This window comes from Uloborus diversus, chromosome 8 (assembly GCF_026930045.1).
Source record: "Uloborus diversus isolate 005 chromosome 8, Udiv.v.3.1, whole genome shotgun sequence".
Taxonomy (NCBI): domain Eukaryota; kingdom Metazoa; phylum Arthropoda; class Arachnida; order Araneae; family Uloboridae; genus Uloborus; species Uloborus diversus.
In genome coordinates, this window is record NC_072738.1 from 142,225,565 (window position 1) to 142,244,141 (window position 18,577).

Consider the following 18,577-nt stretch of genomic DNA (forward strand, 5'->3'; position numbering starts at 1 on the left):
AAAAAAATGCTTCGGCGGATATCTTGGTAGCCAACACTTGTTTCAAGACAATTGAGACATGCTGATTAAAATTATTTAAGCCATTTGTTGCTATCACCCACCGTTCTTGAGATAACTCACATTAACTATTTATGTATGTTTAACATTGTATCAAGGCAAACAAATTGCAGACAAGTTACAGTAGAGCACGTATTACTGAATAGAGTACTAATTAACATAATCTATGTAGCATCATCTATATATCTAGTTTAAGGTATAATACACGTGCAAAATACATTGGTATAACAGGCAGTTCCTTTTTTAATTAAGGTTAGTTTCTTGGCTGTAGACTTGCGTTTGTGCAGAGTATTTGGCATGTTACGCTGAAGCATCCAGCAGTAGTCAGGCAACATTGCTGCACCCCATCGACCCTGACAGCGTGACTCCATTATCAAGATGTCCTGATGAAAACGTTGACCGTGTTCATCACTGACAGAACCTAGGTTCTCGGGAAAGAAGTTGAGATGTGAGTCGAGGAGATGAATCTTAAGGAACATATTGCAACCCATCAAGCTGTACGCATTAATGCACTTCTGCACAATGTTTACATATTCAGGAGATTTATCATCTCCAATAAAATTGGCTACTACATAACTGAATGCCAACCATGCGTCTCTTTCAACACTGCTGTGTCAGTCATCGAAGTCACTGTCTGCAATGATCTTCTTTATTTGTGGACCTATGAACACACCTCCTTTCACTTTCGCAAAACTTGTCTGCCTTTGAACCAATGCAAGTTTTCAAAATGACATATTTATTTTTACATTTGCATGTAAATTGGAACATATTGGAACTCCGGAACTTGTTGGATAGGTGAACAAAAGTATCTGAGTTGTTGTTTAATTCTCTCCTGATAGATATCCATGTTAGAAAGCAATGGAATGTGTAGGGGGACTAAACATTTTAAATTACATTGTAGTTTATACATTTTCATCGGGGTATTAAAATTTTGGGGGGCCCTGAGCTGTACTCACAATTAATGGGAAAACTCGGCGCTGCATAAAAAAAACACACAACGAAAAAAAATCCAACGAATGGAAATTTAAAAAAATATATGTTTTTGTTAATGTCTTGAAAATTTGACGTAATAAAGAAAAATAGTTTTCAGATTTGTAATCAGCATGAAAAACTGCATTAGGAAAAGTAAACATCATGCCAGATATCTATGCTTGTTTATCAGTGTAATCTTTATCGCTTCAAAGACAACAAGGGTGAGGTCATAGTTTTATAATCTTTACTGCTTCAAAAACAGCAAGGATAAGGCCTAGACAATAGCTATATCTTCAAAGTTGCAAGGGTGAAGTCATAGTTAAATGATCTTTATTGCTTCAAAGACAGTAAGGCTGAGATCACAGTTTAAGTTAGGTAATATTTATTTCTTCAAAGACAGCAAGGGTAAGGCCATGAATAACCACTTTTGCTTCAAAAACAGTAGAGTTGAAGTCAATGATGACTTGCATTGGTTCAAAAGCAGTTAGGGTGAGATCATAGTTTGATAATTTTTATCACTTCAAGGATAGCGTGGGAGAGATCATAGTTATATGAGGCATTCAGCGCTACAGTGGATCAAGTCCTTCTCGACTTGATCCACTTTAGTCTGAACGCTTCATATATTATAGCCCGGACAAAATAGACCAAAAAAAAGCGAAAGTTCGGAAAAATTCGCATAGAACTGAAAATTGGTACAGACCTTACGAACACCATGATACATGAAATGTCAAAAGTCCTCATCGATCCCGGTGGAGCTAAAAATTTTATTTAAGGTCAAAGGTCAAAAGATTAATTTTTCATATATGTATATCTCTTAAACGATCCTTGTTACCGAAAACTGGAGGTTACAAAGTTTGAAAACTATGCAATTGTGTACAAATAAAAGGGGATTCCGAGGATGGGTCATGGGGGTCATACCCTCCACGCTAAAGCTACTAAATATTGCTTTAAATGGCATTGGTGACATATTTTAAAAAAATCCCCATAGACCTCTTATTTGTACCCGAATTTGGTACTTTGAATATGCGATTTACGCAAATATAGTTAAGGACATCACTAAAGGGAAATGTCAGAAATCCCCATCGATCCCGGTGTAGCTGAAATTTTTATTCAAAGTCAAAGGTCAAAATCGTTTTTTTACAAATATCTTTTAAACGGTAAGTGTTCGGGTAAAAATAAAGGATACAAAGATTGAAAATTATATAATTATTCACAAACGGTAGGGGATTTAGTGGATTTAAGGGGTCATGCCCCTTCTCCCTAAAGTGGTAAAATAAAGCCTAAAAATGCAGTTCAGGGACTAAAATTTCTAAAAATTCGTCCTAACATCCAAATTTTTGTCCAAATATTGCACTTTGACTATAAAATTAACATATAAATAATTGGAGACATCATTATAAACGAAATTTCAAAAGTTCCCAAAGGAATCCAAGTGGAACTAAACATTTTACTCTAAGTCAAAGCTCAGAAAATCAATCTTTCACAAATACCTCTTAAACGGTAAGTGTCTTAAAAAAAGAGGATACAAAGTTTGAAAACTATGTAATTATGTACAAACAAGCGGAGATTTAGAGGCTGTGCTTTGGTGGTGTTATAACCCCTCCTCCCCCTCCGGTAAGCAACAAAATATTGCCTAAAACTGCATTTTGATGACATATATTTCGTTGACCTTAAACCCCTTATTTGGGTCTGAAAATTACTTTGATCCCTATCTGATAACGAGTCCTTCCAAACCAGAAGCTGAATCTGCCCTTGGTATTAAAAAAGTCCTATAATTGTCCCCCCTCCCTATAAATTATAACATTCATGAGGTATCGCAGTTTTTGAAACTTGAAAAAAGTATGATACGAGCTCCTTTTCTTTCTTTCGAGTAACCTCGAGAAACTACACTTGACCGCTATGCCTATCCTCTTTTACGATTCAAACTGAAAAGATCAAATTACATTCAGGGGAAAGTGGACGCGCTTAGATTCCTTTGTATGAGCAAAGTCAGTCGCACAAGTGCTCCTATTAATAGGGAGTGATTCTTTATAGTGAACAGTCGGGTTTATTGCTGCTATTTTTGATATGAATACGTACTCCTGACAAATAATTCTTCAAAGATGTCGCAAGATTGCTTCATTTGCAGTAAATCTTTGACTGAAGGCGAAATTGCGACTGTTGAATGCGGACTAAAATCTTTAATTGAGTCAATTAGGGCAAGAACGATGGGTTTGGCTTACTTGAAAGATAAACAGTCGGTGGCAGTCCATGTACAGTATCGCAAAATGTACACCCAAAAGTGTAGCATTGCGGCAGCTAAAAGACGACGAGAGACAGAGGTCAGTGCATCCCTGACTAGTCCACCTCGTACTAGAGTCCGATCAGGTGAGACAACATTTTGTTTTGAATGCTGTTACTTATTTTGTGGTGATGAAGCAAATGAAGAGACTGAAAAGGAAAAACGGAGGAATATACGGCGTACAATTTATCAAGTTTCAACTCTTTCCTTTAAAGATAATATTCTAAAGTGAACAATAATTTCCTTCTTTTTTATGGGGCTTCTCAATTAAATTCTTTTGAAATTGCATAAGCATCACATTACATCTGATGCCAAAGTCGTACCTTAAAGGGACTGAATGGAATACCTTACCTCTTTGAATAATTTTTTAAATCGCCGCAAGGTAGCGTATATTCAATATCAAGAACGCGAATTGTAATTGCCCTGTCGTGTCTTGGGTTAGTTGGTGGCATAAGATTTTTAATCGTTGCCAAAAACAAAATCGAATTATAATGATAATCAAGTTAATTGTTAAAAAGTCAACAAATCAATTTCAAGCAACTATGCATTGCAGAATATTACGGACTATGAATATTACGAACCTTTGAAACTTCAAAACTTTGGGAATAATTCAAGGAAATAATACAATTCAGGCAAACCTAACCCGGCAGCGTTGTAAAGGATATGCAGAACAAAAATTAAAGAATTACACGCTGCCAGGTTAGGTTAGCCTTAAATATAGCTCCCTAATTACTTCTTGTGGAACTGAAACGCAGCAGAGTGCTGATTATCCAGACCAGAATCAGGTTAACGAAAATCAAGATATTGGCAACTTTTTAAAACAACTACGGAAATGAATTTTAAGTCACTTGCCTTCTCACTTTTTCCAGGTTTAGCACTAGAAATTATGATAGTGCATATAACAAATCGCGTGTTTAAAAGATCATTTTTTAACTAATTGATATTTTTTAAACATTTCGTAGAAGTCCATTCAAAGAATGTTACGGGTAATACACGACTGTACAGTCTACATTTTCTGAAAAAAAAATGGAGAAAGGATAAAGAAAACGTGGTCCTTAATCGATCCGGATAACTGAACATCTCGTTAATTTCGCGTTTGAACAATTGTCAGCCTAATGTCAGAAAGCAAAACTGGCAGACATTGATATAAAAGCATCAAGTAATCTGTTAATGTGAGGATATTTAACTGAGACAAAATGTAGCCACTTTTGAAGCCCAGTCCAACAGGGAAAGCAAGAAGCGTTATTGCAACCAGCCATTGGCTCTGATTAGAGATGCAAAGAACCCTCAGTCTTGGAGCTAAGGGAATAAACCGTGGAATTTTGGGGAATAAACCCGGAACTTTGGGGAGCATTGGCAATTTTGGAAGTAAACAAACTCCATGTTTTTTCATGTTGATTCTAGGCTTAATATGTAAGATTTTTTTCAATTGATATCCATTGCTAAAAAATCTCTTATGTGTTCAGTATAAAATGTGCAATAATGTGCAATTTAAATAGCAAATCTATTTAAAACTAAAAATATGCTTCTTGAACTTTCCTTTTTTTTTTTTTTTTTTTTTGAAAGAAATTCAAATTGTTGGTTGATGCACAAAAATAATTACGTAAGCAACCCTTGCTTACGTGGAATGATATGTCTTATCTCAGTGAAAATATTAGAGAGTGCTAATTATACAAATAAATAACTTTATGGTTAGTTACAGATTGGTAGTGTTGAATAAAATGTTCAGCATTCTATCAAATATTTGATTGCGAACCAATTTAAAAAAGTCAATTCAGGGTAGTTAAACAGTTTATTTGGTATCATTTTTCTGGAAGAAATGTTAAGTCACTTGCATTTACAACAGTAAAAAAGCATTAAAACTTTCAAATCAAGCAGGGAATAAGTTAAAATCTAAACAAAGTTCTCCTTTCTTTAAATTATTTGAAAATTCCCGGTAATTTTCAAAATTTCCTTCCCAAAATTATCGGGGATAAATCCGGTTTTTTCTTCTCCTTGCAACTCTAGCTCTGATACTCACCCACTACACCTACGCTATGCTAGCGATTGCGGGAACAGAAACAAAAACCCCTCAGCTAAGATTTTTGCTCAACTCCTTTTCTGCCGTATCTGCACATTGAATTCGCTTCTGTTTACGATTCGAGATTTCCGTTAGAAAGCGGAAATCCTGCCTTGGTCTATCAAAACATGAGTTCGTTCTAACATAACTAACTCATAGCAAAAAAAAACTGAGTTCCTTCAGATCATTTGAGATATATATAAGCACAAATGAGGCAGTGAGAAGCAAAAAGATGTAAGTGGACGTTTTCAAGTTTGGAGTTAAACGCAGAGGTTGGAAAAACTACGTTTATTTTGAAGTGAACTACAAATACTTTGTTACAAATGTAGTCGCTACTTCGCTACTTTTCAAAAAATAAATAAAGAAAGAACATACACACACACACACACACACATCATTTGAGGATTGACCGAAAAAAGGATTATATTGATAAAGTAGCTCACTTGAACATGGAATATTACTAAGAATTATTTAATACAAATACAAATGTGACGCCCAGCAACAGGTTCTTGGCCCAGTTAGGCTGGGCCTAGTCAATTTATTAGTCCTCAATGAAAATCAATGGCCCTCTTAAAGCTATCCAACCTCTTGCTCATTACCACCTATTCCGGTAAACTGTTCCAAGTGCATACAACCCACTAAAGTTGTAATTTTTCCTGATTTCCAAGTTAGCTTGAGATTTAAACAGCTTAAAACAATGACTCTTCGTCCTGCTTTCCGTGCAAAAATTTAATCTATTAACATCTTTTACTTCAATAAATTTAAATAACTGAATCATGTCCCCTCTGACTCTCCTTTACTCCAGGCTATACACATTAGGCCTATTATTAAGTCTAGTACCATAATCTAAAGTCCCCTTACTAGTCTAGTTACGCTTCTTTAAACCCTTTCCAATACACCAATATCTTTCCTCAGATAAGGTGACCAAAACTGCACAGCATACTCTAAATGGGGTCTTAACAAACTTCTATATAAAGTCGAATATTCGTAAAAAAATGTTTGAATGACAAATTGATTCAGTAAAGCGTGTTTTCGTTCAATCCTCAAACGGTGTGTACGTGTATGCTTTTCATTTTTTAATTTTTAAAAAGTAGCGAAGTAGTGACTACTTTTCAAAAGTAGTTTGTACTTGCTACATTTTGAAAAAAAATTAGTTGTAGTTGTAGTTAACTACATTTGAAATAAAGTAGCTGTAGTTGTAGTTAACTAATTTTTTATAAAGTAGTTGTAGTTGTAGTTCGCTACAAAAAAAAATGTAGTTTTTCCAACTACTGGCTTCACCTGAATTTGAGTATGTATCTAAGTAACGGAATCTTGCAACTCAATGTTCACTCACTTCCTATGGTCTTTTTTGAGATTTTTCTTATCGGATAATCTCTGCAAATCAAGTAATTTATTTGATGGGGGGGGAGAGAGAGAGAGAGAATCAAGAGAAGACGATTCCTCCCTTGGCTATGAGAAATTGTTCTTTTTCATATACAATTTCTTGTTATGAAAAAGGGTTAAAAAACAGACCTTCGAAAACGACTGGCTGTCGACTTAAAGAAAGTTTAGGGATGCTATAATTATTACGAATGTGATCAGGAGCAAGATAAAGTTCAACGAAAGACAATTTGAAGAAAATCATGAAAGTTTTGATCTTTGTTTTTCCCTCATTTAATTAATTAAATAATTAATTCATTAATTCATTTTTTGCAATATATCGTCAAAAATCTCATTTAAATGGATATTGTGAAAAGAACGTTCTAAAATAATAAATTATTTTACTGTTGTTTAGTTTAGTATCTAGTTTTTTTTTTTTATCGTGATTTAGAATCTTTAATTTAGTAGTAGTAATTCAATTTTAATTTAACAGTAGGTACGACTGAAAAGTTTAAACCTAAGAAATTATTTTACTTTATTAGTGTTTTATTTATTCAGTCTTATGATAGGGGCTTAATTTTCAAAACAGTTTACTGGCGCTTATCTCCAACATATATATATATATATATATATATATATATATATATATATATATATATATATATATATATATATAATATTCCTATACATTTTTCCCAGGAGTGGCAAGCAGGACTGCGTTATATCACCAACAATATCAAAGCCAACAACGTTTGCCCCATGACGTGCTTGAAAAAACAGTAAGTAATTGTCTTTTACATGGAGACTGATCTGCATAACAATGGATCTATCGTGAACTAACTCTTCTTTCTTTTTTCTCCAGTTGGATGAAATTGGGTTATTTGGTGGATCCTGACGGCAACTTACCCATAAAGAGGTGGGTTTAACACAACATTGCAAATTCCCTACACACATTGGAAACACGTTCGGAACACTGTTCACAGTTCACAATTGACTGAGTGTGAAATGAAATGTGCACCGAAATGTGCTCTGAACGTGTCAGGATATTTGTCACATTTATGCTGGGAACCACATTTGAGAACATATTTGAGGAACATTTGGGTACACTTGTGAAATCATCGCTTTCTTTCGTTCAAATTATTATTCAACACATAAAAAAAACTGAAGTTTTCAAAAATGAGTACATTTGTGCTTTCAAATTTTCTTGAAACCTTTTGTTTTAAATATAAGAACCCATATTTTCTAATAGTGTGCTGAATTATTTCTACATACTCAAAAAGGAGTACATAATACTCAGTTTTAAAATTATTACATGCTCAAAAATGAGCACAAATATCTCAAAAATGAGCACATATGTTGATTTGAGTATTTGATTTGAATGTTTCAAATTTGAATACCTTGTAGTCGGAGGCATGTTGACTCGCGATATGTTCAAACTTGAGTACTGTTTCGTAATTTTTGAAATTGTTGCTTTTAGAGTGCATCAGCTTCCAGTCAGTAGAATCAGTAAATACGATACGACCAGGAAATTTTATTTCAATGAACCGCTGTCATTTGGCGTCGCGAATGCTGTCAAAAAAGGGTGGTCTTCAATGGCCGAAGATTATCCATACGCCAGGCCGCGGTTGACACCTGCCCTGCAAGATTGCTGTAAAATCAGCAGCAATACTACTTGTATAATCAATGGGGTGTTTCAAAAGTTCACTAAAAAAATTTCCAAAAAGTACTACGACATGTTCTAAGAGAAGTTTAAAAAATTTTCTCAAATGTATTCCAAAAGGGTTAAAAAGTGTTCTGAACGAAATTTGTGTATTCATAATTATTTTGAGAACTCTTCCAAAAAGTGTGCACCGAAGTGTTCTGAAATAGAAGTTCAGTACGTGTCTGAAGATTTGCTGTTAAGTTACTAATTAGTGATTTCTCACTTCTACACCCATTTTTATGCTTCATTTCCAATTTAAAAAAAGTTTCTCAGCGATTCAAACAAAAAAAATATAGGAAAGTTGTGAGGACAATTATTTACTTGTGCTTGGGACTAATAAAGATGCTTTTACCACAGCACACTGCACTGGTACGCCGCACTAACAGAGCGTCATTTACCAAAATACTTTCACTTATGCGTCACACGAACAGAGCACATTCCACACGAACATCGAATTCACTTAAACATCGTGAAATAGTTTATGTGAAAATGAAACTATCAATGAACTGAAATAGAGAAGTTTAAGAAGTTTACTTTCTGCGATACCGAAGGTAGAGGGCAAAAACTAAGTATAAATAGCTGTAAAATTGGCAGGCATGAGTTTCATGGTTTTAAAGCGGCACTAGGTGTGGGGAGGGGGGTTATGGCGCAGATTACGCCATTGAAATTTTTAGGGGGGGGGGGGATACTTATTTTAGATAGTTTTGATTTCCTTTTGAAGCTTTTGTTCTTGGGGAGGGAGGGTTTCTCCGTAGCATTTGAGGGGTGTGCACCGTCGTCCTTGGGGAATGGGCACCCCTATTTAACGAACCTCTTTTTCAACACAAAAGAAAAAAGCTTATGGATTAAAAGACATCCGTCAAAAGTTTTTGTAGGCAGCCTTTGGTACACATATGAACCTCTGGAATGCACTTTTCTGTATTGGGGGGAGTAATTTTTCAAAAAAAATTTGATCACTTGAAGGAACTTTTACATTTTACTTTTGTTCATCACACACGTTCCATTTAGTGTTTAAAAATGCAATTTCAGCATGTTGATTTTATAAAGATGTTCAATTCAAGTGACTCGCTTTTGAAGCTAAACAGCTGTAATTTATTTCCTTTTCTTGTAAAGAAAACACATCACATACGCAATTTGCATTGAATAAATTATTGAGAATATTGTTGTTGTTGTCTTGTGCTAGATAGTCTGGCAATTTTGGGGTGCATTGCTTCGTTTTTCCAACTATACCGTAATGTAAATTCAACTTTCACAGAACACACATACCGTTAGGACCTATTTATATATCAGGTTGGCAACTGCTCACAGTCTAACAACACATTCACACAAAGAAAGGACAATAGAGAGAGAGGGAAAGTACACTCATGCCCGAGCCGGGATTAGAACCCATTACCTCCCCATCGTGGTCAGACTTCTCTGACCAATAGACAAGGCGGCCGACTCCTGAGAATGTTAGGAAAGTCTTTTGATTTTCTTATTGATTCCCAACATATTCTCAAAAATATTAATCTTTTTTTTTATTTTTATGTTTTCAGTCCCTTTTAAACATTTATTGTTTTTTAAACTTTTTTCAGGATAGCACAAACATTTGCGTCAGGGAAGACGGAAAAGCTTGTTTACCAATGTATAATGGAAGTCGGCTTACCAAATGGAAAGGTAAGTTTTTTGTTTAATTAAAAATTGTTTATTTAATTATTATCATTGAAAACAAGTTTTACGAAAAAAGATTTCATTTCCAATTATTTTAGCTGGCGTCTTTTAAAATCGTGTCAGATTCGCGTGTCATTAAGTTGTTCTGAGTTGCACTTTTTGCGTGCTGCCACGCCTTATTTATCACGTAAAGAAACTGAAATTTAAACAAAATGATAAGCGTTGAGACTTCCTCTCGCTTAGGCAACAAATTTTAAAAAATAAAGGAAGAAATATTAAGCGTTCAAAACGCTTCATTATTCAACAAGATAAAATTATAACGGAAATAAATTGTTAGTGCTCATAGTTACAAAATAAGAGATAGGAACATGATTTGTGATGAAAATTAAAAATAGATTTTGACCAAAGTGCGTGCAAAAGACAGTTATATCGTCTCTGCCATTCCAGTTTTCCTGCCTCCTAGAAGGAGAGGAAAATATGAATTGCATAATAATCTGATATGATTTATTTTAATTGCTACTTTAAGATGAATATTTTTTCAATTCCTACTATTAATTCACGCTCTCTCTAACTCTCTTTATACGCAAATAATATCTTCCGTCAACTATTGCATTCTTAATACCAATATATTTCAAACTGTTAAAATCTTTGTTTTTTATTCATTTAATCATTTCAATCATTTTCAGAACGATGTTATTGACTGTAAAGATTTTACGTTTGAGAAATTCCATCAACTTTACAACAAACTCTGTCCAAGGAGCGACATTGAAGAACTTTTTAAAAACATGTGAGTTTCCTTTAGTAATATAGCTTTTACTGTATAAATATTTCATACTCGGCTTGATTTTAATTCGGCCATGATATCAGTTGTTTTCCTTCTCAATTTCAATCGCATTCCTTAGTGACGAGTCAATGCATGTTAAATCTCTACATAATATAAAATGAATCTCCAAAAAGCGTCTGTGTGTTTGAATCCTCAAAACTCGAGAACTACCCGGTTGATTTCGCTGAAATTTTCGTAGTTTGTTTCTTTAAGTCCTGAAAAGGTTTGCAGACCGGTTCGAAAAAAAATCGATGAATTGCTCTTTTTTTTAATTCCAATTTAAGCCCAATTTTCACATATAAATTCTCGAATATGTGAGTAAAAAATTACTTGCACGTAGTAACATTATATATCGTTGGAAAGGGTAGAATTTTCCGCGTTTTACGCAATTTGTTTCAATGCTCTAACTTAATTACGGCGGGAATTATTAGCGTTTTTACTTCGAATTCAATAAAAGATAAAGGAATGGTCCCACAGATTTCCTTTTGCCACCATTGGAAAGAGTGACATTTTTTACTCCAGATCTATCTCGACCTTTGGTCGAAAAAATTGAGCTTCTATCTCCAAAGGAAAAAAATTTACAAGTCTTTTTAAGTCAAGTTCAAAAAATCTATATCGTTCAAATTGTTAACCATTTTCTTTCGCATTTTAATTCCTTAAACTTATTTTATTTTGTGTTTCCATGGTTACGCTTTTTGAATCCATCTTTCTCGATTGAATTTCTTAAAAGTATTTTAATATCTGTCGTCATTGTTTTTAAGAGAAATTTTGCATGATGCTTTTTTTTTTTAGTTTAGCCTGATTGCTGAATTTACGTCACTTGTCACAACTTTTATTTTCAAGGTAGACCGGGCGAAAACGGGCAATGCAGCTAGTGTATCATTAAAATGTTTAATGCATCATCAAATATACCACACTCTATAGAAAAATAAGTGTCCAATTTGAAATTTCCAGTAGCACATGAAACTTTGAACTGGTTAAATAAGTTGCTTGAGAACTACTAAACGATCTTCTGATAAGCAATGTTCATTAATGGGGCATTCCAAGGTATTTTGGACATTTATGTAGAGTCCGTAACGTGACCTTTTTTGCCATAACTTTTTAGTTTACTGTTTGATTAGCATATTATTTTATTTTGATCTTTTCCTACCAACACACCACCTCAAATTAAATTAATTTGCAAATCAAACGGTAAATTAAAAAGTTATGGCAAAAAAAAAGGTCACGTTACGGACTCTACTTAATGTCCAAAATACCGTGGAATGCCCCTAATAGCTTTTTTTTTCGGTGAATATTATTAGAAAGAATGCTGCGATTGTCGTTTTTAATGCATAAGAAACATTGATCAAAACTGTTTTCAATCTTTATGCAAAATTGATTATCGATGTTGATATTTTAAAGGCGTAACAATTTCAAAACAGGAAATAATAAACAAATGAGTAATAACTATACACGAGTAAACAAACATATTTTCCGATAATATAATTTTAAAAAACTTTTTTTCATTTAGATTGGCTTACACACATCTTAACAGTCCTGGTAACTGTGACTAAAACGAGTCATTTTAGTTGAAGGCAAAATGCCTTCAACTTTGTAAAAAGATGATTTTGTAATTTCGGTAACTTTTATCATGTTTTCTAGTGAAATTTTCAAGGATAATTTTGTTACACAAAACTGATTATTGTTGTTTCTTTTTCTTACCGTAGGTAAAACTCAGTAAAAATCGGGTCATTAAATGAAAATATTGTAAATTATGATAATTTTTATACACTGTAAAAACAATTCAGAGACGTTCCTGGAAAATAATAGGCAGCTGATATGCCCAGTTTCTCTCTGCTAGTAACATATCTGCAAAATCCAGGAACGTTTTCCGCTAAAATTCAGTCCCCTTCCTGATATTATCCTGGAAACCTCCTGAAAAAATCAGAAATCTTCCCGTTTAAAGCCAGTCATGTCTCTGAAAATATCTTGGCACCTTCCTGATTTATCAAGGAAGTTAAAAGAGCATTTATTGCAAACATGGACAAAACTAAGCCAGAATTGCAAGTAAGTAACGAGCATTTTACTTATCTGCAATTCCTGCAAAGCAACGTAATCCATACTTTTCCGCTCCCTTTGGGAGCTTAAATAGCATGGACGGGCCGTACTTGAAGTGAAGTCGATACACTTTTAAAATAAGCTCAGTTAATCTTTAAACCGGGAGCTAAAAATATTTTTCACTATAGTGAAAAGTCTGCATTCGTGCAACTAGTAGCAACTCAGGAAACTTTTTGACAATGATACTTGATTTCTCCATGAAGTGGATAAAAATCATTGAAATCCCGAAACGTGACACGGAAATACCCAGTAATGTTTCGGAATTTTTTTATAGTGTATTGATGCACACATTTTAACAAACTATCATTTAAATACTCTCTCTCTCTCTCTCTATTTTTTTTCACTCTTTCTGTCTCTCCCTTTTATTCGCTCTTTCTCTCTCTCCCTTTCTAATTTTCTTTCGCTCTTTTTCTCACTCTGTCTCTTTTACTCTATTTTTCGTTCGCTCTTTCTCTCTCTCTCCCTCTTTGGAATCTGTTAGCGTTTTCTTTGCTGAAATTTTATTTGGCAGGTACACTCTTTTATTCCCGCAGCACATTTTCCATTCGCACAAGAAATGGCTGATACCAACCAAAAATGCAGTTAACATTGAAATGCTTCATATATCATACTGATTCGTAATGAAAATTGAGAATGACAACTCACCAACTATGTTAAATAAAAAGTCTCAGAAAGAAATATTTTTGCTCCTTTTTCTTTAACGTGTCTTTTCTTTCTCCCCCAACAGCACACAAGACAAAAGTGACACCATCACCGTTAAGCAGCTCATCACTTTTCTAAACAAAGTAAGTAACTCATCAAAGCCTGTTTATATGAATAATAGTTAGAAATTGTTTTTTATAACACGTCTTTTAGAGTTGGAAGTTTTGTGAAAACAAATGTCTTAGGATTTTACAATACAATAGACCCTCGTTTTAGCAGCGTAAATTCAGACTCAATAATAGTGTTAAGTAAGGGTTAGGTTACAGAAATGAAAAAGGAAAAAAAAATCATTCTAGTGATAGATAAATGTGTGATATAATTCATTTGTGCTTATTTCAATACATATGCACAACTTTCACAAAAAAACATGAATTAAATTAGTGTTTTCAAAAAAAAAAGTTTTTTATGATACTTTGTTGGAAGTCACTATTTTTTTCTGTAATTCTTTGTAGGGAATTAAGTGGCAAAATCAGTTTAGGTTTTTTTTAACAGGAAAGAAATAATCAGAATTTCTTTAAACTTAGAGGATATTTTATTCATCTTTTGTAGTACATTTTGTAATTTTTTGAAATCATTTCCATCCGAATAAGTGGAGTTAGAAGCTGCTGTCCATGGGCGGTCGCCATCAGAGCTTGTTGCTGGTAGGCATTACCGTAGTCACGATTTTTGTCTGTAATCATTAAAATTTTTCTTTCTCGCAAATAACATATTTCCGAAGAATATGAACCTAATTGTGATCAAAAAAAAAGTTCAAAGTTGCACGTTTTTGAGGTGTTTGATTACAATGTTATGTTTTTCTACCATTTTTTTTTCACATTTCTTGCATTAAAAAAATATTTTTATTAATAATAGCATCAAAGAGTTAGGTTCATATTGAGTAAAATTGAATAAAGAATATTCACAGAACTTTTATGAACGATTGGTCAATAACTCTTTGAGCAGAATGCTCACCAGTTGAAAAAAAAATTTCGAGAAAAACGCGTTGGAAAAACAACACTGCGAACATTTTCGAATCTCCACAGTCACTTGAAGTGTTCATAGCATCGGAACTACTTGAAAATTTTCAGTGTAATTTCGGCACCATATTCTTGAATAGTTTTACTAACATTTTATAACATTAAAAAAGTGGATTTTTTTGAACCGTCTAAACTGGATTCCCCCCTTAACGCATCTATGATCACTGGCGTCACTTCCATGATGGGATCTTCCTTCATTAACAAATCAGAAAGATCATTTGCAAGGAAGCATTGTCAAGGATTGGCTCAAAACTTTCAATGAATTTTTTTTGTTGTGTATCATTGATGTCAGTATACTCGTTGGTTTCGTACTCCTATAACACTTTCAAACGCTCTTTTTCCAGTGAGCTATGAAATGCCTTGAGTTTTGATTACTATACTTCTGGAAAAAGCTCTGGAACCATTCGCAAAAAATTTTGTCCAGTGGCCCAAGCTCGCTTATTAGCATTCCAAAATGCAGTTTAATGCATGTTATCTGAAATTTCAAAAGTTTAGATTTTGAAGAAAGAGAGAATTTTATGTGTGCAAGCTCGAAACCCGCGACTAGCAGCACCCTTGAGAGCTTGATGAAGATAATGTACCAAGGTAGCATTTCTGCTTTACCGATAAGGAAAAGGAATAAATTTAAAAAAAAAACCCTCAACTCAAACCAACAACTCTAATAAACAAATCCGACGGAAAAAAATCCCCTCACATTCGTTATCTCTTTTCTCAATATCTCCCCTATTTTGATAAAATCAGAAGCCACCTGACGCATGCGCAAATTTGAGGAAGGTTGCGGTTTAAAATATCAAACAGTAATCAAAACACGTACGCGGAAACAAAATAAATACCAAATCTTAAACCCACGTAAAATGAGGGTCTGCTGTACTCATACTGTAAGTTGTACATTGCATATTTATAATGAGAAGCAAACTCTTGCCTTGAATACTTCATGTAAGAAAGTCTCAAATAAAACTGGTAGCTTGAATTTTTAAATGTCTTCGATTATTTTACGAAACCGTTCACAGTTCTCGTGTTTCTCCAACAGAAACAGCGTGACCCGAGGCTGAATGAGATTCTGTATCCCTTCTACGATGAGATGAGGGCCAAAGAGATTATCACCACTTACGAGAGAAACCAGGAGTTAGCCACTCAAGGTAAAATATTATGCCTTTTCATTTCCACTAGCTTCGGAAATAAAGCACCCTTTCACTCAGCATGCCGGGGGGGGGGGGAGTATCAATGCAGTATTCTTGAAACGCGATTTCACCTTGATCCAATGGTTCCCAAACTTTTCAGATTCGTGGCACCCTTTGAAAAAAAATATAGTTTTTTTACGGAACCTTAGTCAATCTCTTATGTACATATATTACTGCGAAAGCCCGAAATCTGATAAACATCGATATTAGTCAGTGAACAGTGGCGCACAAAAGGGAGGGGTCCAGGGGGTCCGGACCCCTCCCAAAGGTCTTGCTTTTTTTCCCGAGTGATTACGATTCTGTGTATTTTGTACGTAAAATAAATTCAAACAAAGGTAACATTAATTTCAGTTCTAATAAGTGAAAAAAAAAATCCTCATGATAAATTTTTTTTTTTTAAATATTGTGCACTTTTCCTATAACGAATTGCCTATTACAAGCAGAATGGTGATTATAAATGAATACACTAAAAAACCATGTTTTAGTTTTGTAATTACAGATTACACCAAATGAGATTCTATGAACTTCTAAATCATATGGTGCTTCTGCAACGATGAATTTGATTTGTTGAATCCATTTTTTAATTATGAGAAAAGTTAATGCGTATATTATTTTGCTGTTTGGTAATTTATTTAAATATATTTTATTAAATAACACTAATTGTTTATTCAATAGTTTATTTTTTACTGTTTTTCGTTCTCGAGAATCGAAAAAATCAAGTCAATATGTTTGACGGCGTATTGAGAATATGATATGAGATGGAGGCTTTCGATCTTGGACCCTCCCCTTGCAAAATTCCTGTGTGCGCCACTGTCAGTGAAGATCAACATTCTCATACTAAAAACATAGACGAATGACCGAATATTTCCGGTGAGAGTCGACATTTTCCAATTTTGGTCTTTTGCGATAACATATATACTGTCTTACATGAAACACACCGCCAGCTCAGTCATTTCCAGCCGAAGACTGCAGTTTCGTGCTAATTAGCACTCAACAGCCCGGCATAGGAAAGTGACTGAACTGGAGATGGAGAACCTCTTAAGGAAGCCAAGAGTGCACAACAAACTGGTAGCAAATAAAGAATTAGCGCAGACCAGACGAGTGACCGAAGCAATGATTCGGTTCAACTCGAGGATTGAAGGCAAAGGCATGGTATATTCAGTAAATTACCGCCAAATAGCCAGGGCTAAAGCAGAATTACATGAAATACACCGCCAGCTCAGTCATTTCCAGCCGAGGACTGCAATTTCGTCAGTTTGTTGTGCACCCCTCTTGGCTTCCTTAAGAGGTTTTCCATCTCCATCTCAGTCACTTTCCTATGCCGGGCTGTTGAGTGCTAATTAGCACGAAACTGCAGTCCTCGGCTGGAATTGACTGCGCTGGCGGTGTATTTCATGTAATTCTGCTTTAGCCCTGGCTATTGGGCGGTAATTTACTGAATATATATACTGTCTGTTTTCGAACTCCGCGACTAGCAGCTGAGAACGGTTCCAATTGAAAAAGGGATGATAGTTTAAGGAAGCGCACTTCCGATGCATTCAGTTTTTGCTTGCTTGTTACTTCCTTCTTGCTATCACCCCTGTTTTGATAAAATCAGAAGAGACCTGACGCATGCGCAAATTCGAGTAAGGTTCCGCGTTAAAATATCGGACAGTACAGTAGGGTGATTCAAAATTACATGTAAATAAAAAAAAGTTTCTCCTAGATAATGGGACACCCCTCAATATTTTAGACTTGTGGATAAAAATACACAGGAAGAAATTTAGCTTCCTATTTTAACTGAAATAGGGTGCTCAACACCTCACCCAAATTTCATATGCACGGGGAGGGGGGTTAAAAATACATTGAACTGAAAAAACAATGCTACACATTATAATGGGTTAAAAAATACATTGAACTGAAAAAACAATGCTACACATTATAATATACACTAATATGCATATACAGTGCAATAAAATAATTATTTACAAAAAAAAAAGAAAAACAGCTGGAGAAATTAAATGCTTCTAAATTTGTGGCATTTTCCATTCTACGGCTAATGTTAAATGAAGTGGTCACTGAGCACCCTCTTAAAATTTCAGTAAAAAGCTAAAAGTTTAACAGCATAATACTATTAGTAAATATAAACAAATAGGGGGTGTCCTGGCCTCTAACTAAAAAAAAAGTTTTTTCAAACCACCCTAATTATATTGATACCTTGTACACTTCGTGGCACGCCTCGCCTCTCTCTGCTGCACTTTAGAGTGCCGCGGCACCCACTTTGGCAACCCTGTTCTAATGTATTTCAGCAAATAGAGGAATCTTTTTTTCCTATGTTCTACGTGGACGATTCAAATCCAACCAAGAGAGGAATCTTTTCTTATCTTTTTCAAGCTGGTAACAGCAAGGAGAAGACCGCTCTTTTTTTCTGACGATTTCACTCTGAACAGCCCCTTTTCTTTTCTTCTAATTAGAAGATTTCATTCCAACTCGATCTAACGATTTCATTCCAACAGAATTCAGAAAGGAGAAGAAACTTATTTTCCTTTCTTCTTACGTAAAAACTTAGTCTAACACAGTCCAGCGCAAGGGGAGGAATCTTCTTTTCATTTCTACTAAATAGGAAATTTCACTCAAACACTATCCATCGAGGAGAGTAACATTTTCTGGCCTGTCATTTAGTAGGTCAAAGTGCT

General features: G+C 34.5%; 1 protein-coding gene across 1 annotated transcript in view; it reads left to right on the forward strand.

The window, feature by feature from the left end:
- The window catches only part of LOC129228133 (1-phosphatidylinositol 4,5-bisphosphate phosphodiesterase-like), a 126,357-nt gene that overhangs the window by 57,886 nt on the left and 49,894 nt on the right, over nt 1-18,577 (forward strand). The window contains exons 6-11 of the mRNA XM_054862780.1: nt 7,431-7,510; nt 7,594-7,647; nt 10,008-10,089; nt 10,770-10,870; nt 13,731-13,788; nt 15,752-15,860. Coding sequence (XP_054718755.1) covers nt 7,431-7,510; nt 7,594-7,647; nt 10,008-10,089; nt 10,770-10,870; nt 13,731-13,788; nt 15,752-15,860 — 484 coding nt within the window. The remainder of the gene's footprint in view (nt 1-7,430; nt 7,511-7,593; nt 7,648-10,007; nt 10,090-10,769; nt 10,871-13,730; nt 13,789-15,751; nt 15,861-18,577) is intronic.